This window comes from Seriola lalandi, unplaced genomic scaffold (genome assembly GCF_002814215.2).
Source record: "Seriola lalandi dorsalis isolate HSWRI2012SDOR001 ecotype SW California unplaced genomic scaffold, Sedor1 jcf7180002054281, whole genome shotgun sequence".
In the NCBI taxonomy this organism is placed as follows: Eukaryota; Metazoa; Chordata; class Actinopteri; order Carangiformes; family Carangidae; genus Seriola; species Seriola lalandi.
The window spans coordinates 309,635-329,673 of NW_019524834.1; the positions used below are offsets into that span (position 1 = coordinate 309,635).

Sequence of the window (20,039 nt, forward strand, 5' to 3'; positions counted from 1 at the left end):
ATAATCATGGATTGTGCATTTAAAGGAGAATCCAACCCTTTTTAAGAATTCATATTTCTTATTCCCGTGCCCCAGAACAGATTGGTATTTATATAATATTTGTGAACGTGCTGCACTCTCCTTTAAAGTTTGAAACCAAAGGGAGAACCTTAAAAAGTGCAATGTCATCCCAGTTTGTTCTATAAAAATGAATTGGGTTCTGACACTGAGGCCATAAATTGTTTGTGTAATTTCTTAAACCAAAATGAATGTTTTATATCTTAAGCTTTATGTCCAATTTAAAATCTGAATGAGACCTGTTGGGAGGTAAACTACACAGCTACTGTAGACTATGGGGTTAGTGAGGTAATGCATTTCTCACAGGGGCTCAAAGTAATTTCAGATAGCCTATATGACTTCAGTCACCCGACTGATGAAAACAAGGCTTTGACTTTTTTTTAGAATATGATATTTGCAAGTCTACACTTCCAGAGTATGTTTTTCTACTGTATTGGTTCATAATTTGCACTAATTAGCTCTTAATGTGGGGGGGTTCAATTAAAAAGTGCATTCCACATTTTCATTTGTCACTTATGACAATGAATCGATATTTTAATGGAATACACAACTGTTGACACCGAACAAAGTCAGTGCCCCTTGTGTTGCCTGTGGAGGATTTGAGGAGTTTCTGTGATTTCAAGCTCAAGGACAGATAATATAGACTTAAGCTCAGGATGCTTTGAAGCGGGACACAATTCATTCGTGTTTTTGACACGTCAGCTGTAGGCGCCGGACACATTTGGACGCTGCACACGCCGCACTTCCTGCTTCTTCTGTGTTGATGTTCACCGATGTAACCTGTTTAAAGTCAAACGGTAGTCACTTTCTGGTGTTTCCTATATTTGTTAAGCCGCCGCCGCCGCTCTAAACGTAGAGTAGATGTGATTTCCAGTTGACTGGCTCTGTAATTCAGCTTTGTGTTGTGTTGGTTCATTTGGCATGCTATCATCATCACCAGGTATGCATGAGTTCACCCACTTACTGTCTGCTTGTTTGATTCCACTTTTCAGCCCGTGCATGTCGTTTGTACGTCTTTATATGTGCCCCAATGTTACATAATGGAATGGAAATTTAAATATATTTGTTGTCCTTTTATTTAATATAACGTGAGACCTGGTCGTTTGAAGGTGAAAGCTGCTAACTTCAGCAGCTGAAGTTAACATTCTTGGATTTATCTGCTGTATAATTACCCTTAATTGCTTTCTGTCAGGGACTGATGGTGTCAGTGAGCCAAGCTTTGCATTCGTTTATGACTTACCTCACACACTGAACAGTCGGTCTCTTTTTCCTGTGCTATGTGGTCCACTAATCTATCTATCCAAATCTATTCAGTATCACATTGTACTTTGTTCCACATGTACATTGTATATTTATTTTTGCTATCAACAACCAGTCTGTAACTTTCAGTTTTGTTTCCTCTATGGCTCTACTTCCTAAAAAAAGAAAAAAGGGTGATTTTTAATCAAATTCAAATTATTGAAAATATTCAGAGGCTTGCAGTTAAATCAGAAATCAGTTTAGTTGTTTCAGCAGTTGTCTCATCTTTTTCTTCAGATTTGCTGAGGGCACAGCAGGTTTGATGCCCACTGCTCCAACATGGAGCCCTCAGACGTGGTCACACACAAAAACGGGAGGCAGAGGAAGGTGGCGGGTGCCAACCTCCCAGATGAAGACATGAGGTACATGAACCGGGGAGAGATGAGTGCCTCTGAGCCAGATATAGAGGATGAGGCAGAGGGTCTTATCAGAGGGTCAGATTCAGAGGACAGGAGGCCCAGAGTCCAGCCTGGGATCCGTGGCGAGCTGGGCAACGTGTCGCTTCTCCTGTTTCTCTATGTGCTGCAAGGGATTCCTCTGGGACTGGCTGGCAGCATCCCTCTGATCTTACAGAGCAAGAGCGTTAGCTACAAAGACCAAGCCTTCTTCAGCTTTGTCTTCTGGCCATTCAGTCTCAAGCTTCTCTGGGCACCACTGGTGGATGCTCTCTACTTCAGCAGGTTTGGTAGAAGGTAAGAAATACATTTACATTATCTGTTTTAGTTTGTATATGCATCTTTGTGCCGATAATGTTTATACCCACCCCCGCCTCCCACCTTTTTCTGCAGAAAGTCATGGCTGGTGCCCACACAGTACCTGCTGGGCCTCTTCATGCTCTACCTATCTGCAACAGTCAATTCACTGCTGCAGAGTGAGGGAGGACCAAAGGTGGTAACACTTACTGGAGTCTTCTTTACGCTCGCTTTCCTTGCAGCCACACAGGTAAGCCATCATACACACTGTGACATAAACGCATATTAACAAAGATAAATACACTTTGAGTAGATTAGTAGTAGTTTCTTTATCTCACAACCAAAGTTATCTCAAGGCACTTCTCAAATACAGCAGGTCTAGACCGCTCTCGTTTCAATATGAAAGGATATAAAAATATAAATCATCCAATTGCTCTACCATCTCTGTCTCCAAGGATATAGCTGTGGATGGCTGGGCTCTGACTATGTTATCCAGAGAAAATGTGGGTTATGCATCTACATGCAACTCTGTAGGCCAGACAGCCGGCTACTTCCTGGGAAATGTGCTCTTTCTGGCTCTGGAGTCTGCTGATTTCTGCAACAAATACCTCAGAATAGTGCCCAAGGACACAGGCATCGTTACCTTGTCAGGTATTTCCTATCCCTAGCATACTAGATCAAAAAGACAAATAATAATAATTTTTGTGATAATCTTGCAGATAACTGGGGTAACGGTAATTTGGATGATGTAGTTGAGTGAAGTCTGTTTTCCAATGCTTTCTGTTGCTCTGCTGCAGACTTCTTGTTCTTTTGGGGAGTGGTGTTCCTGGTTTCCACGACACTGGTAGCCATTTTTAAAAGGGAAAATGAGCATGGCAAAAAAAAGAGGAGAGTCCAGGAGGAGACACAGGGTGTTATGGAAACCTACAGGTTGCTGTTCTCTATTATCAAGATGCCCACCGTCTTCACCTTTTGTGTCCTGCTCCTCACTGCTAAAGTATGTGATCATTTCTTAATAAATATTAGGTTTGCCTTTAAAATAAAGGTTTCAATGTGTTGTCCTTGCATGTTTGCCACCTGACATGAGAATCCTCTGGGACTTAAAGATTTCTTGTGTCTCTTCTCCATGTGTTTCAGATTGGTTTCTCTGCAGCAGATGCAGTGACAGGTCTGAAGCTGGTGGAGGCCGGAGTTCCCAAGGCACAGCTGGCATTGCTGGCGGTGCCAATGGTGCCTCTGCAGATTCTTCTACCAGTAGTCATCAGTAGATACACCGCAGGACCCCGACCTCTGGATGTCTTCTACAAGGCCTTTCCTTTTAGGTTGTCACACGCACAAACACACGCATATACACACACACACACACAGGCACACAAACCCATGCATACACACATTCATTAAACTAGAAGCTAACAGAGTGTTGTTGTTCTGTGATTTCAGGTTGCTGATAGGCCTAGAGTATGCTCTGCTGGTGTGGTGGACCCCCAGTGTAAAACAGGAAGGAGGGTTCCCTGTTTACTACTACAGTGTAGTGCTGCTTAGCTACGCTGTGCATCAGGTTTGGTGTTTCTCTGTTATTACCTATATCATCACCCTTTTCTCTTCTTCCTTTACTCCAGTCTTTGACATAGTTTTTCCAAGGGACACATAGCACTTTGTAGAGTATTCTTAGGATTTCCAAGTCAAATATGGTATAACACAACAAACAAAAGGTTGTTTTTCATGGTCAAATGAAGTTTGACATTACATATGAAGAAAAGCACAGATGTAAATAACAAATGAATAATGGCTGAATTCCATTTAGCTGTTTCAGTTTCAGGGTCCTGGTATTGTGCATACAGGCTCACTGTCGCACTCATGACCTACTGGGACTCTTTGAGTAGAACAGAGCCATTGTTGATGTTTTTAGTTCTACCTGTGCTTTTCCTGCTATAACAAGTCAAAATGTCTGCTGTGAAAAGGGTTATTTTTGTGTTGTTTGTATAACTGTATAAAATCAAACAATATTCATAAACAAAATGTATCTACGTAACATGTTACTAGGTTTATTAGAATATGATTTGTACTCACTCTAGTTGGTGTTTTGTCACTGTCTAATTTTTTAGACAGTATAATGTCCAATTTATCACTGCTACTCAGCTTTGGACCAATTTATGAATCAATTTATTTTCCTAAAACTGCCCCCAGATGTCACTGTGCAGCAGAGGAATACATAAAATATCAGGGACCTAACTGAATGAGGGAGATTTTGTTGTGATATCTGTTATATTTCTGTTGGATAATCAAAAAATAGCAGAGATGTTAGTAATGCAGTATATCCTTTTTCTGGATCTCAGATTTTTGCCATTAAGTTATTAGGATCAATAAGAATAAGGCCTTGTTGTTACCCCAGGTGGCGTTGTACAGTATGTACGTGGCCTGCATGGCCTTCCATGCCAAAGTAAGCGACCCACTCATCGGGGGGACCTACATGACCCTGCTGAACACAGTCACTAACCTGGGAGGAAACTGGCCCTCCACTGTGGCTCTGTGGATGGTGGATCCACTGACCTCTAAGGAGTGCCAGGGGGCTGTCGGGCAGAGCTGTGGCTCTCCAGAAGAGGCAGGGGTAAGTGAGCAGCGGAGAGAGTGGAACGGCATTGTATGTTCTATATGTTCTCATCCAGAAAGTAAAAAAACTGACCGACCCTCTTTTGTCCCTCTTCTCGTCTTCAGCTGTGTGTTAAGGAAGGCGGAGCTTGTGTGACGACATTGGACGGCTACTACGTGGAGTCAGTGGTGTGTGTTGTGATTGGTTTGACCTGGTGGGTTTGGTTAGGGAAGAAGATGAGGCGGCTGCAGGAACAGAGCCCCGCTGCATGGAGGTGCAGAATCAATCAGTGACACTCTTATCATCAGTATCACAGACTCCTCTTGATGCATTGTACCTCTGCATATTCTGCTCCAAACAACAAAAACAGCAGCTAAATGCTGGACATACTCCATTCCATCCTCATCTGTCTGGTTTAGTTCACCTGGTCCTGCTTTAGCTGATCGGTTCAGAAAAACACCCGCTCTCATACTCTCACCTCTGTCACCTTGACGTATATAAATCTGAAGAAATGCACCGTTGTTGTTGTAACAGCGTCCTCCTGAAAACTGAAACAATAGTTCAGACTGGTTAAGTACTTGTGTAGAAAATTTAAAATTGTTGTATTTTTTCCGCTCAAACCACATTCTGCTGCTTGAAATAGCTTAACTGTACCAGAGCTGGGTCAAAGAGTACTTTGTTTTTACATTTTAACTTGAATGGATCACCTGATGGTTGGGTTTGATACTTTTAATCATCCAAAGACAAACGGCAGGAAAAAGAACTTCTTGAAAGAGCTATCCAATGTTAAGAGACCTTGTAAAGGGATTTTAACAAACATTCAACACTGCACATTCATGTTTATCTCCCTGGCCTGTGGTTGTTTATTTTATACTAAAGGGAAAAGACAGGGATAACGTGGAGCTATACTTGTCTGAACTAACTGTGTTGGAGTCTCCCCACACTTATATGCACCTACAAACCATCTGAGCAAAACGTGACTGTGCAGCCTCACTTTGGTATTTAGGTCAAAGTAGCAGGAGCACTTATATATAATAAGACGTGTGTATAAGTGACAAATTTGAGATGTCTTTGTGTTCTTGGCTCAAAACTATGTGAACTGTCATAACACTGTCAAATTCAACCCATCTGGTAATCCAAGTTAGTTAAACCCAGAGTAGAAATAACTTCATTTGCTTTTTGACTCCAATCTGAACCAATATTTTTATGATTATTTAAATGTTTGTTTAATTATTTTTCATTTAAAGTTATTTGTGCCTTGTTTCGCTTTTCAAAGTCTCTTGACTTTGAAGACATCCAGCGACAAGTCAAAGCCAACCTCATTTGAGCTGCAGTTAAATAATCCAGGCAGGGAATGTTAGTTATTTGAGGATGCAGTTGTGGTGATAAACTGTAGTTAGACATTATTACACATTACACAAAAAGAAAAAACATGACCGTTTTCATTACTTCAGTTATTTCTCTTTTTTATTCACATACTCCAGAGTCTCAAGCTGAGTACACATTCCTTGTGAAGAATTTCATTTGCACAGTGATTTATGCATATTATATAACCAATATCACCAATGAGCTGAGATGTCTGAAATATTAAATGTTTTTTTTGTTGGAGCAATCCTTTATTTTAATTTGCTTTATTATGATTAGCTTTACCCATCGTGGAGCCAACTCAGATCTTCAACAATAATATTGGACAGTGCAGCTCATAACTGTTACAACATCTTGGTTATCAATAGTATCTGGTTGGTAATGATTTTTGCTGAGGTATATCTTCTGGTATGATTTTACTGTGTAAATGTTGTTGCACTGCATATTTCTACTTTTTTCACTGGGGTCCTAGTAGGTCTCACTGAGTCTTTTAGATGCATTTGCTGTTGTGATACATTGTATGTGAAAGGCCAGTGTCCTGTATACCAATTCTTAATGAAACAGTTTATTACAGAAGTCCTGATTTAAATTTTAACATCTATGATGTCTGTCTAAATCTACAGACAGATCCCATCTCGGTGTAACTGTGACACCAGCCATCACTTAACACTACTGAGTTAGGCAGGTATGAAGCTTTCCTGAGAAGCCTTGTTCTAGATGGGAAGTCTTACTGAACATAAATAGCACATGATATAGGCCTAACTGACAGATTTGGGGTTTTATCACTTGCTGTGGCCTGTTAAAAAAAAAAAAAAAAAAAAAAAATACACAAAATTTCTTTCCCACAAAATAACTCAGATCCCAGACCAGCAGCCTGGTGAGAAACTTGATAAGCAAATGCTCTGCTAAGGTTTTGCATATTGTACATAGAACTGAATGTTACAGTATTTTCTCTAAAGCCAGCCTTGAAAATCCAACTGCTCTGTCAAAAGTAAATGTTGAAATGCATAATCTGGGTTGCTGTAAGGAAAGAGAGGATCATTTTTTAATCATTTTGTATAATTCCTGATTTCTTTTGCATACTTTTGCTGTGATGTCTATTGGGCCTTTCATGTTCATTGGTACCAGGTTGTCACTGTACTATGACAGCACTTCATCCTGAGGGCCTCGCTGCCATTAACAGGGCAGTATGTTTGGTGTTTGGACTTTTTTTATTTTGAAAATTTTATAGTAGATTGACTGTTTGATCATTTGTGCAACGTATGCTTTGGTTTTTATAATATTCTTGGATTGGGGTTTCATATTCGTCCGCTAAATTGGCTTTTCGTGGTGTTGAACTGCCGTTATTTCATTTACAGAAAATTTGTTTTTTAATTTGTCCCACATTACCTCATAACCATTTCATTTAACTTTTTTTTTTTCTTTGCACAATTTTAGTTTACAATGAGTCCAAATCCCCAATCATATGAAGGAAAAGAACAGAACACGGTGACTGTATAGTGAGAAACGTAATGAACTTTGACATTCATAGGATGCAATATTGATCAGATTTGAAGCAAATCTTGTATGTAATAAAAAAAAAAAATATGCACACGTGAGGTCTCTGGTTGTTTTTTCAGAAATTTTGAATAAAAATGATTACCAGCACACACAAAAGACATGATGCGCTCTATATTTTTTTGCATTTTATTATAATTTTCCTTGCTTTTCAGGAATTCTAAAATTTCCTTCCTAAACAAGTGAATGCTGATGCAAGAGGCTGTAAATGTTGTCCCAAGTTTTTGGAGCATTAAACCCCCACAACTGAAGACAGTGTCCAGATCAACTGGTGCTCCAGTCTCCCAATCTGAATTCACTCCAGGGGTCAGATGGGGTCCGACTCTCCTGTGCGGCCATAGGGAGGGTGGGAGTGGGGGTTAGGGTTTGTCACACAAGCAGCACCGAGATCAGTTTGACGTTCTGGTTGGTGATGGTTAAGTGAGTCACGCTTACATTGCATCAAGCCGATTTATGTCTGGTGATGCGTCAATTTATTCCAGTGATACATCCCATAGTGAAGTTAACTCGAAGAGCAAATAAATGAAGTATGGATCCCACATCAAATAAGCCATTCCACAAGTCATCCACAAAATTAATGCTCAAAGAATGTAAAGTCAACATGTTTTTTCCTTCTTTAATTTAGGCTCTCTGATTCATCATTGATGTATAGCACAGTTAATGCCTCCATTCTGTAAAACACCATAAGACGTAAAGCTATATTAGTCAGTACCAAAACCTCTGCTTGTCCGCTGATCACTACAATGATTTTCTTTTCTTTTCAATCATGACCCTAATTCATATCATTTAATTTAGAGCCAGGAAGCACTTTAGTCTGAGAAGAAATACTGTCAGAATCTCCCAATGGAAGCAATTTCCTCACTGACATTCGTTCAAATAGCACAAAGCACTTTGGATGTCATCTTGTGTACAGTAGACTGGCAGCATTTTAATCGCTTGCATACTGTGTGATACATTATCGCCTTTGATTTCCCAATCACACAAAGGCTGTAGCGCTTCAAAAGATTTCCAGTCCTGGTAGTCCATTTCAGAAAGAGGGTGTGGGGGGTCAGAAGACAAAGGTCCTGAGGACCTGAGGTGTCGGGGGAGAAGTGGTGTGATGGTGATGTCGTCGGTAACTCTTAACTGCAGCACGCCTGAGTCCCAGACCCACGCACAAACTCCAGCTCGTGACAGTATATGTAGTGTGCGGATGTGCAATTTTTGATTTTCATTGTCTCTAGCATCCATATCTTTTTGCTTTGTTTCTTAAAAAATATCAATAAAGAAAAAAAAAAGAAAAAAAAAAAGTCAAGAAATAAACTCTCCTAAAGAGGCGGGGTGGGTCATAGGTTCATACGTAGATGTTCGGGTCGTTTTGCCACGACGGGATAGGCTTGCTGCTTCATCTGACCCAGGTTGACCCCGGTGGGCTGACGGATGGGAAGAGGGGCCGAGGCCTCGGAGCTGGTTGTGACATCCATCTGCTCTGGGGTGGACAGTTCCATGGCCTGGTCCTGAGGAGACTGGAGGACGCTCTGTCCTCCGCCAGTGAGGAGGGGGCTCCGGGGCCAGCAGTCCCCCCCTGAGAATTTGACTGGACTGAAAATAAACACGGACGATGTCACAGAGGTGTGTTACAAGGTTTTTCATCTATCTTAAGGCTCTTCCTGGGTCATTTTCCACAGCAAAGAGTGGATTCAGCAGCGGTGACCAGAATTGAAATGTGATATATTTGAGGAAAAAAAAAAGTGTGATTTGTGTGTTTTTAGTCAGCATGAACTGGTGAAGCACAACAGTGTACAAGCAGTTGTTGTGGATTTAATATGCATTAAGATGTTATTTCTGAGGATGTAGCTGCTACTATGGTAACTACAGATGTAGACTAGTCATTGATATTAACTTAAAACAAAAACAATGAAACATATCAAAATTCATACCAAACAAGTGTCGCCAGGTGTCAGGACCTAAACCAAGACCCGCTGAGGACATACGGTACAAGCTCTACCAATCAAGGGCATTACCCAGAACGTCATTTCTCAACACAGACATGTTTGCATCTGGAGTGCCAGCTGCAGCAGGTGGGTTGACATACCTGAGAGGTGTTCTTGGGCTGCCCATGATCCGTCGAGGTGAGCGGATTTTTGGCTCAAATGAAAACTTTTCTTTGATGTTTTCCAGGACTGATGGAGCGACATATGTGAAACCCTACAAGTGAAGCCAGAGGGAAACACAGGTAATGTTGGTGCATGGTCATATATTAGGGGTCGATTGCAGAAATAGTTACTCAGTCAGAAGCAGTAGTGTGACCCCAATCTACGTGTTTTCCATACAGAATAATATTTCAGTAAAAGTAAATTTTTCTTTTCTTCTTCATTTCATTGTTGATGTGTGAGACAAATAAAAACTTGAGAAAATGTAGTCGCAGAAGTTACCAGGAAGGCTTGATTGGCACTCTCACTGAGGGTTGAGTCATCGGGGCTGTCGACAGGCGTCTGACTGGTGAACTTCGAGTCAAACTGACTCACGTCTTCCGCTGATTGCTGCACAGACAAGAGAAGGAGACAAACACAGGTGAGGAGTAGCAACATGAGCAGCTGTGTCTGCACGTCTGAAACCGGAGAAGACCTGGGTTCAATTACTGAAACTTACTCAGTTGGTTTCATCTCGGCAGTTAACCAAAATTACACCCTATCTTGATCTCACAAGAAAGACTTTAAGACATAAACCACAGGTAGCATCATTTTTGAATCGGCACTGATCTAATTTCAGCACTTAATATTCTCAAGTTTCCCACATAAAGCTACAAAAACAAGTAACAATATCAGAAATCCTCTCCTCTGATACTCACCAGGAAAGGTCTGAAGGGAGGCTCCACTTTCCGAGCCAGCAAATCCTCCCAGTTGATGTGTCGAAAGAAGGGATGAGCCTAAAAAGGGCCATAAAATGGAGCATTTCAGCTCTGGGAAAACTTAAATAAACTGTCATTCATGCACAAATGCGTCCCCTGGTTGACTTCAGAGCCCAGTATGATCTGTTCTAGTACTTAGTGACACGAGCTTGTGTGTGTCCAGACCGTGTTGCATCGCATGCTCTCACCTGCACCTCTGTGGCGTCTCCGACTCCCGCTCCCAGCCGCGACGAGGCGTTTCTCTTCAACAACTGAACAACCAGCAGTCAGATGTCAGAATAACACACAACAACTCCACTTTTAGTTTTTGTTAATTAGTATTTGTATTATGAGCTGCAGAACAAACAGCAAATACCCGTTTGAGGAGATCTCTAGCTTCTTGTGTGAGGTAGGGCGGGAGGCTGAGCTTGCACTTCAGGATCTTGTCAATGGTCTTTTTTCGGTTTTCACCAGTGAATGGTGGCTGCAGTGTGAAAAAAAAAAAAAAAAAGAACAGGGCTACTCAAATGTTCCAAATTATGATTCAAATTTTAAAACAGCGGATTAACGTGAGTGAAGCAGAAAGCATTTTTATGTTGCAATTTTTTTAACTGACCGCTCCTGTGAGCATGTCGTACATCAGAGCGCCCAGACTCCACCAGTCCACTGCTCTGTTGTGTCCGCTTCTCATCAAGATCTCTGGAGCCCTGCAACAATGTGAGTGCACATTTCTCACTAGTGCGTTTAAGTTGAAACGGTAAAGACCATCAATGAGCATGAAAGAAGCAGGAGAGCACAGGTGTAGGAAGCATATGTGTATGTAAGAGAGATGCTACTAGTGTGACCGAAGGAGTGATGAAGAACATGAAGGAACTCGGCTTACATGTATTCGATGGTACCACAGAAAGTGTGGGTGACTGTGCCGTCATGAATGGACTCTTTACAAAGCCCAAAGTCTGTCAGCTTTACATGGCCTGGAAGGAAATCACCACTTAATCAGACACAGGTATTTACTGTTGTGGTGGATACACATATCTGCAATATAAATCACAACGAGCTCAAATGGTTAAAATTGCTACTTATGCTTTACTGTGCATACGGATGGTAATATTTTACGACCAAATGCAAATAAATTGAAGACAGTTCATCGAAAAATTATGCCAGAAATTCACATGCACACTCGTATACAAATACATACACACACACACACACACACACACACACACACACACACACACACACACACACACACACACACACACACACACACACACACCTTGGCTGTTGAGCATGATGTTCTCAGGCTTTAGGTCTCTGTAGATGATGCCCTTCTGGTGCAGGTGGCCCAGAGCCATGGAGATCTCTGCCAGGTAGAAACTACAGAGACACACAGATATGCATATGTTATTATTATACATTATGCCTGTGGTCAGGTTCATTTTCACCTGTGAGTCTTGACTGGTGAGAAAGCAAGATGCATTATGTTTTGTTGCTATGGCTACCTTCAATTTAATTTACACCTTATGCACTATGCTTCTACAGATGATTCTGCCAAGAGATTAAACTGCATTACAGGATGTGTTACATTGGGTTCAAGCTACAGAACATAAAAATAAAAAGCTCACCAGGCTGTGTCTTCCATGAAGATGCCCTCCCTCTCCAGCTGCATGAAAAGTTCTCCTCCTGCAGAGGTGAAAGTATGTTTATGTTCTTAACATGGACACAGTCTAATCATTTATGCTTATCTTAATGTATGTAACTAAGGCTGACTTAATATAACTCATTACAATAGAAATGACTACAAAACACACACAATACACACACACACACTGTATGCACTTCCTGTAGAGCGTGGGCGTTAGAACCGGATATGTATATACTTGTACTGACCACTCAGGTACTCCAGGATGAGGTACAGCTTTCCTCCTGTCTGGAAGGCGTAGATGAGGTCAACAATGAATGGATGCTTCACCTCCTCCAGGATGTTCCTCTCTGCCTTGGTGTGGGCCGTGTCCTTGGCGTTGCGTACAATCATAGCCTGGTGCCCCCAGCCCAAAGAAACACATATTACCATTAGTCAGGAGGAGGCAGATACGGCAGCTTGTATCCGTGGTGAGTGGTGAGACGCTGAACACGTTTTAATCAAGGCAGACGTGAAATGTTCCAAAAAACAACACTTCCTGTCAGCAGTTTGTCCTACAAGCTGCTTGCCTGTTTGTCTGCATGACTAATGGGTGACGGTATTCTACTGTGCAACATCTGGGAAGCAGAACTTATCAACTTTAACAAATAAATAAAGTTTAACAGGGCAGATCGTGCAACTTCCAAATCTTTTTTTTGACAGTGCCCCTTATTAATATTCACTTAAAGAAACAACAATTAAAAACAAGGCTTTAAATATATAGATTTCAATGACAATTCAATGGAGTATAATGATGTCAACAAACTGAGCTCCGTTGTGGTTTATTATGTGCACTTCTGTTCCTTCAGCACTCCACAAACAGTCTTCCTCTCCTCTCTTCTCCTCGTTGTTTATGTTTGCTAACTACTTCTGTTGGAAAGCTAAAGAGCTGCCTGTCAGCAACAATGTTGTCTCAGCTCTGAGTGTCAGAACTGCAACAGATGGAGCTCCAACAGGCGGATTGAGGCTGTGACACCCCCTTTGAATTTAAGACTGAGAAGTCACTTTTTGTTCTGGCTGATTAAGATTTTCATATAGTGTTTTCAGGCCCAAACTGGTTGTGTGCTCCTTTTATTGGACTACCAAAAAAAAAAAAAGTTATATTTTTTAAAAAAGTAAAATGAAATAACTTGCCAACCACTGCCGCAAAGCGTGTAACTTCTCTACAATGCTATTGGCCTTTTACTTTTGTAGTATAATCTGTGCCCATGTTAATCAAGCATCTCAGAGCAGGATTTATTATGAGTGTTGTTTATGAGCCTCGCTGTACACACAGCAAGGAATCAAATCTCTCATTGAAGAGTACAAGACATGCCAGATTTTGGACACTCAGAAACATAAAAAGAAAAATTCATGTTGACTTCTGGTAGTTTTTTCAGTGGCTTATTCAACACATTCAAAACACTAACTGACTGAATTAGAAATAATATGAAGATTACATTACAGATTACAGTATTATGTCACTTGTATCATAAGAAAATTGCACTCACAGAAAGACTACATTTATTTTATTATTTCCTACATCACTGTATTGTAGCTCTCTCGTCTTGTTTTTAAATTAACCACAAACTGTAAGAACACTGAAACTTCTTCTGCAGAGAGCCCAGTTTTTGTAGTTGAATAATTATTTTGGGCAAAATCTGAACACAAAGACATTTTACTTCAATCCTGTCTTTGTTATTTTATGTCAAACCTTCAACATTCTGCATTTCTATAGCTTCAGGGATGTACTTTGCATATTTTTCCAATCACCGTCCACCTGCTGGGAACTCACGACAGGTTGGGACAGCTCTGTAGCTCTCCTAAACGTGATACGGCGCTGTCACTCCTAAGCCTAAATGCAAGACTGAATATATGTTACTATGAGAATTCTGGACAAGTCAGGACAGATTTCCTTCTGAAAGATGCTTCAGAAATATGGGCCCAAGCCTCTCTGCTAACACCTTTATCAAAGCTTGCATATAAATACTTGCCAGTTGGATGCTTAACTATTGAAATCTGACAGGTATTCAATGTGCCACTGGGGTCACTTCAGCCAATAAAGCAGAAGCAGTGTGAATATCAAGCGGTATCTAATGGGCTGAGGCAGAGTGGTTTAAGTGCCAAGGCTGCAGCAGAGCAGCACAGATGGCAATCTACCAACTAGCAGTGAAATCTTACCCCACCACTGGCTTCAAGGACAGCCAATATTTGCAGACAGAAGCACCATAATGTTTATTTGTAACAACAAGCATGCAATTATGTTCACGGAATACAAAGTGAGAGCAGCTGTACATCATTCTGGTTGATGCAACTTGAACAGGATTGTGTTTCGGCACTGACAAGGGAAAAAATTAAGTACCTTTTTTAAAACTTTCATGGCAAATATTTTGCCTGATGCAGCGCCAACAACTTTTCGAACTTGGAAAACCTGCACAGAAAGGAGAGTGGGTTGCATGTTGAGAAACGCAAATGAACAGCTGGAATAAGTCAGATTAACTGAGCAGCAGTGTGTGTGTGTGTGTGTGTATATATGTAGGAATTCATGTTCAGTGGACTGTCTCAAAGCCTGCTATACCACAATTACCTTTCCATAACCACCCTTCCCCAGGACTCGCAGCAGCTCAAAGCACTCCGGTCTGATGTTCTCTGTCCCCTGATTGACGTTGTCCTCTGATATCTCAATCTTCTCACAGTCGTCCATGTTGCTGCAGAGACATATTCAATGCGCTTAGACTTGTTTCTCCATTAACTGCATCATAAAATCATATATGGGCACAAGTACTGATGGACACACTGAATACTCACAACTCAAATCCACTGCATTGATCCATGATATCATTGATTTGAGCCTGGAATGAAAATACACAATACAAAATACAATTTTTTTTTTTACTACTATCATAGTTAAGCATTTATAATACTTGACATACTGTAAAAACTGTATTGTTGTATTAGGAGCTGCAACGATTAATTGATTAATATAATACTGATCAACAGAAAATCATGAGTCAATTTCATGCAAAAACAACATGAATCATTTTGAGGATTTGATGACTTTAATATCATTGCAAACTGAATATTTGGGGGGTTTTGATTGTTGGTCAAACAAAACATCTAATCGAGAAATGAATAACTGATCATGAAAACAAGTGTTTGTTGTAGCCCAAATGATGTCCTGTTGCACAACAAGTTCAGCCAAAATATCAGCCCGTTTACAAAGAGCGTGTTTGGCTTCACATTAACAAAGAAGCTGTGATGTGACACTGACAAACGAGATGCTTTGATGTGACAGTTGCCCAATCCATGCTTCATGAACATGTTGCAAGGTGTTTAGCTAAAGGCCAGAAGTTGTTAATCTTAAAGACGCGTGTGCATGCTGTATATGTTTGTGAGCAGTCACTGTACCACTCCTATGACGGAAGGTAAAGACACCTGGAGTTTGACACGTGCATAAAGCAGTGTTTACACATGATTTAAATAAATGTTATTGCAAGTTCAGTGTAGAGTGTAGTTCTCCAATAGTGCTGTTTCTGCTTTTTAGACTCGGAAACAAGCAGGCGCCAGCTCTCAGTCCACACAGTCCCACTCGGTCACAGTCTTGCCAAAATAAACTGTTGCACACCGAGCCACATTTGTCACTGCAGCACCTTTGGCCAAGTAAGGCTTCGCTTTCTCAACTCCAGCATGACAGCGATGTTTTTTAAACGTGACAGCGACAACAAGCCATGAGTTTCAGCAGTGGCTAAGGCTACTAGAAAAAATAAAAGCACAACAAATAACAGCTCTGTCTTTACCGCTGTCAGACTAGCTATCAGCCCGTGCTAACCCTGTTGGAAAAGGCCTGCGAGCTCCGGCTGCAGAGCAGGCCTGCGGTGGCTGGCAGGCTACCGGGCTAACAGCTAGCTGCTGTGCAGACAAGAGTTTCTGCTCTGACAACTCCCGCAGTAACGTTAAACATCTCCCATTAAAGTACCTCCTCATTCTCATCGTCGGAGACATTTTCCTCCGGCTGGTCCAAATCAATGTCAAACACTCCAGCCATGGCAGCGTTTCGCTCGTATCGCTCTGTCACAGACCGCAGGAATAGCAGGCTTCCCCCCACCTCATGGACAAATACACACCGCCGCCATAACCGGCTACTACACTGAGCATGCGCACTGTAAAGCTCAACAGAAGGGGCGGTGAGCTGAGAGGCTTTTATTTTGTCATGAACAGTTACAAATCACACCCACTGGGTTCACCATAGATGAACCTCCTCAGATCATTGTTGTTATTCATAATGTATCATATATATAGAATTTGATTAATCAGAAATGTGTTAGGAATTTGCTCCACTGAAGTACAGTTACACAGTGGACCTTTTAAGGCCTGCAGAAGCAAAAAACTCCTTCTTCTTCTGCACCAGTGTCATGAGAACTGCTTTGATTTTTAGAAACCAAGCCACAGATGTTTTTCACTTAATCCAGGATGAAAAGTAATGGATCACCTGGCTGGTGGCATTCTCCACATCCTTGACAATAGTGTTCACTATCAAGTGTCTTTTGACCTCTGGGTCATCAGCAGAAACCACATCAAGATCCTCTTTCAGATTAGGCCATTCCTCCTCTGATTTGGAGAGAAACTCAGGTCCATTTAACCATCTCCTGCCTTTCAGGAAATCCTGAGCTTTCATTCCTCTTGATGCTTCATCTGCTGGATTCTCTTTTGAACCCACATATCTCCACTGCTCAATATCTGAAGCTTCTCTGATGACAGAAGTTCTATTTGCCACAAAAGTGTGGACTCTCCTGGTATCATTTGCAATGTATTTAAGGACTGTTGTGCTGTCTTTCCAAAAAACTGACTTCTCCAGCACAAGTTGCAACTCCTTCTGCAGCATTTTATCAACTCGAACAGCAAGAACTGCAGCTGTGAGTTCCAATCTTGGGATCGTTGTCTGCTTGAGAGGAGCAACTCTAGCCTTCCCCAAGAGAAATGCCACATGTATGTTGTGATCTTTTTCCAGTCTCAAGTAAGACGCAGTTCCATATCCAACTTGACTGGCATCAGAAAAGTGGTGAAGCTGTGCTGAAACAGACCATTGCTTAAAGAAGGAATGGGGAATGACTTCATCCCACTTTAAGTTTATCCTACAGAGCTCCTGTAGCAACAGTTTGGCTGGCATACTGAATGGGGCTAAAAAATCCCAGAGGGTCATAAAGAGAATTGACCACTGAAAGAATGCCTCTTCTGGTCCGTGGTTGTTCTCGAACTGAAGTCCTGAACTTAAACATGTCAGTTCCAATGCACCACTGTAGCCCAAGTGCTCGCGCTGTTGGAAGTTGATCTGCATCCAAATCCAGCTGCATCATTCTATTTGCTCTCCTTTCCTCTGTGATTGACAGCAGCACTGTGCCGTTGTTGCTGATCCATTTTGAAAGAGTAAATCTTCCTTTCTGACAGAGAGCAGTCAAATCCTTGATCATTTGCACAGCTTCCTCTTCTTTCAGGCAGTCATCTACATAAAAATTATGTTTCACTGTACTGATCGCTTCAAGTGGGAAATGCTGTGCATTGTCTTCTGCTGTTCTCCTCAGAGCATAATTTGCACAACTTGGTGAGGATACAGCACCAAACAGATGAACTTTCATGCGATATTCCTGTGGAGGCTGTGCAGTGTCACCATCTGGCCACCAGAGGAAGCGGAGAAAGTTGATGTGCTTATCTGGGACATGTACTTGGTGAAACATGGCTTTGACGTCTGCCATTACTGCAACAGGCTCTTGCCTAAATCGAATGAGGACTCCAATGAGAGTGTTGGTCAGATCAGGTCCTAGCAAGAGCTGGCAGTTCAGTGATGTCCCTTTTTATATGTTGCTCCACAGTCAAAAACAACTCTTAGCTTTCCTTTTCTGGGATGATAAACTCCATGATGGGGAATATACCACACCTTTCCATCACTTTGTTTTAGTTGGTCAGCAGGCACAACCTCAGCATATCCATGAGTAATCATGTCACTTAAGAATGTTGTGTATTCCTCCTTAAATGTGTTGTTCCTGTTTAATTTTCTTTTCAGGCTTTGGAGGCGCTGTTCTGCAACACAGCGATTGTTTGGCAGGATACAATTCTCCTGTCGGAAAGGTAAGTCAATACAATAATGACCTTCAATCATTTCTGCTGTGCTGCTTACAGGATTCATGAACTTGACATCTTCTCTGGACATTTCAGTCTGCTCCTCAGATGATCTCTTATTAAAATCGTGGTTATATTGTTGAACCAGCATGTCTTGAAGGTGTTCAATGGAGATTCGGTTGGCTGTTACAGCAGGGCAGCCACTCTTACTCCTACTCCTTGTGCCACGAAGTGGACCATTAATGACCCAACCGACCCTGGTTCTTACTGCATAGGGTCCTTCATCCTGGCTGTTTATTACCTCCCAAGGCTCCATTACTTTGGGGGCATCAGTTCCAATTTGGAGATCTACATCTGAATCAATGTCATGAACCTTTACATCCTTCAGATAAGACCACTGAATAAGATCCTCTTGTCGAGGGACATTGAGTGGGGAGACAGGCATAGATCTTTGTGTCAAAACATCAGGCAATTGGATGAAATCATTCATGTCCACACCAGACACCTCAAGACCTGACAGAATATGAGCATTTATAATTTTCTTTTGTCCCATTGTTCTCATCAAAAAACTTGTCTTTTTACCACTCAAGCTTAATTTTCTTGCCAGGCTCTCCGTGCAAAACGTTCCTGAGCTTCCTGGGTCCAAAAAAGCATATGTCTGTACAGTTTTGTTACTTTTGTGGCTCTTAACTTTAACTGCGACAACAGAAAAGATAGAATCATCTTCAGAACCGGCCCCAATATGGCCACAGGTCTGTGACATTACAGTAGAAACACTTGGAGGGCTCACAGACTGTTGTGATTGTTTGGAGGATGTGCCTTTATCCTGCCACTTGATATGAAGAATTCCTGGGTGTTTTGTTACACACATTGCAATCCAATTGACTCCTACAGTCTTTGCTTGTGTGGCCTACTTTCAGGCAACTAAAAACATATTCCTTTTTCCTTGATGAAATTAATCTTATCCCGATGCAGTTTCATTTTAAACTGAGAGCAGTTATCCAGTGAGTGACTACTTTGTGAACAAAACAGACAACAGTGAATTGAGGAGGGCTTGATTTTATTTCCTGTACACTGAGTTATGTCTCCTTCCTTTATCGTGGTGACATCAGTAGCAAGACTGCTTTCCTTGTTCCTTTGCATGAAATGGCTGGTCTTGGAGGCTTTGGATTTGGTGGGTTGTGAGTCTTGAATGTTGCCAAAAAGTGGATCAGTTGCAATTCTGACTTGCTTTTCAATAAAGGTAACAAGATCAACAAACTCATAACATCCTCATTTTTTGTGGTGTCCAGTTAAGAATCTTTTCCATATAGGCACTTGCAACTTTGTATTCATTTCCAAAATGCTCTGCTAGAAGAATTTTGGCCTTGTTGTATCCAAGCTCTGAAGGCAAGTGTTGACAACTATGCACTAGGTTTCTTGGTTCCCCCCTGGTGTATTGTTCAAGAAAGTGCAAACAGTCACTCCAATTAGAGGTGTTCTCCTCCACTCCATTTTCAAAAGCTCTGATGAAAGACCTGTAGTGAAGAGGGTCTCCATCGAACACAGGGATATTTCTTGATGGGAGGACAGAGCTTAAATTTTGCTGGACCAGCAGAGCAGCGATGTCGTTTTGTCTCTGCATAATGTTTACAATCTCATCCTGATAGCTGTTTGTCAGAGCTTGATGTTGAGGGTGTACCAGTCCTGCTTGATTTTGATTAACAGTTGATGTAACTTGAACTGGTTCACAAACATTTAAAAACATCTCATCCATTCGTGTTTCTCTGCTTTGTTTATGTCTAACAATTCGTGGTTGAAGTATGCATTTCAGCAACATTCACCTTTTCATCCAGG

The 20,039-nt window shown here is 41.4% G+C and overlaps 2 protein-coding genes across 3 annotated transcripts; one reads left to right on the forward strand and one right to left on the reverse strand.

The window, feature by feature from the left end:
• Nucleotides 1–775: 775 nt before the first annotated feature.
• slc33a1 (solute carrier family 33 member 1) lies at nucleotides 776–7,594 on the forward strand. 2 transcript variants are annotated; one of them, XM_023405618.2, is made up of 9 exons: nucleotides 776–854; nucleotides 1,594–2,048; nucleotides 2,145–2,298; nucleotides 2,504–2,699; nucleotides 2,846–3,045; nucleotides 3,186–3,370; nucleotides 3,489–3,606; nucleotides 4,441–4,656; nucleotides 4,764–7,594. In XM_023405618.2, the coding sequence occupies exons 2-9, from the start codon at nucleotides 1,636–1,638 to the stop codon at nucleotides 4,929–4,931; spliced, it is 1,650 nt and encodes a 549-aa protein (XP_023261386.1). In that variant the 5' UTR covers nucleotides 776–854; nucleotides 1,594–1,635; the 3' UTR covers nucleotides 4,932–7,594. The 2 variants fall into 2 exon arrangements, with proteins under 2 accessions (XP_023261386.1, XP_023261387.1); XM_023405619.2 differs by having other exon boundaries at nucleotides 791–997.
• An 81-nt stretch (nucleotides 7,595–7,675) lies between these two features.
• Nucleotides 7,676–16,243, reverse strand: rps6kb1b (ribosomal protein S6 kinase B1b). Its single transcript, XM_023405620.2, has 15 exons — nucleotides 16,066–16,243; nucleotides 14,898–14,941; nucleotides 14,677–14,797; nucleotides 14,452–14,520; nucleotides 12,320–12,467; nucleotides 12,055–12,112; nucleotides 11,706–11,806; nucleotides 11,313–11,403; nucleotides 11,046–11,136; nucleotides 10,806–10,913; nucleotides 10,639–10,701; nucleotides 10,391–10,468; nucleotides 9,975–10,082; nucleotides 9,635–9,747; nucleotides 7,676–9,141 (listed from the first exon to the last, which is right to left on the reverse strand). Exons 1-15 carry the CDS (start codon nucleotides 16,132–16,134, stop codon nucleotides 8,886–8,888), a joined length of 1,518 nt encoding a protein of 505 aa, XP_023261388.1. The 5' UTR covers nucleotides 16,135–16,243; the 3' UTR covers nucleotides 7,676–8,885.
• Between the last annotated feature and the right edge of the window lie 3,796 nt (nucleotides 16,244–20,039).

Bases quoted from the DNA above. Each gene is read 5' to 3' on its own strand.
- slc33a1 (XM_023405618.2), top strand. From the start codon at position 1,636: ATGGAGCCCTCAGACGTGGTCACACACAAAAACGGGAGGCAGAGGAAG. The intron at 2,700-2,845 runs GTATTTCCTATC...GCTCTGCTGCAG, and splicing joins AGGCATCGTTACCTTGTCAG to ACTTCTTGTTCTTTTGGGGA. The intron at 3,046-3,185 runs GTATGTGATCAT...CATGTGTTTCAG, and splicing joins TCCTGCTCCTCACTGCTAAA to ATTGGTTTCTCTGCAGCAGA.
- rps6kb1b (XM_023405620.2), bottom strand. From the start codon at position 16,134: ATGGCTGGAGTGTTTGACATTGATTTGGACCAGCCGGAGGAAAATGTC. The intron at 10,083-10,390 runs GTGAGTATCAGA...TTGTCTGTGCAG, and splicing joins CTCCCTTCAGACCTTTCCTG to CAATCAGCGGAAGACGTGAG. The intron at 9,748-9,974 runs GTAACTTCTGCG...CTTCACTTGTAG, and splicing joins GTGCCAATCAAGCCTTCCTG to GGTTTCACATATGTCGCTCC.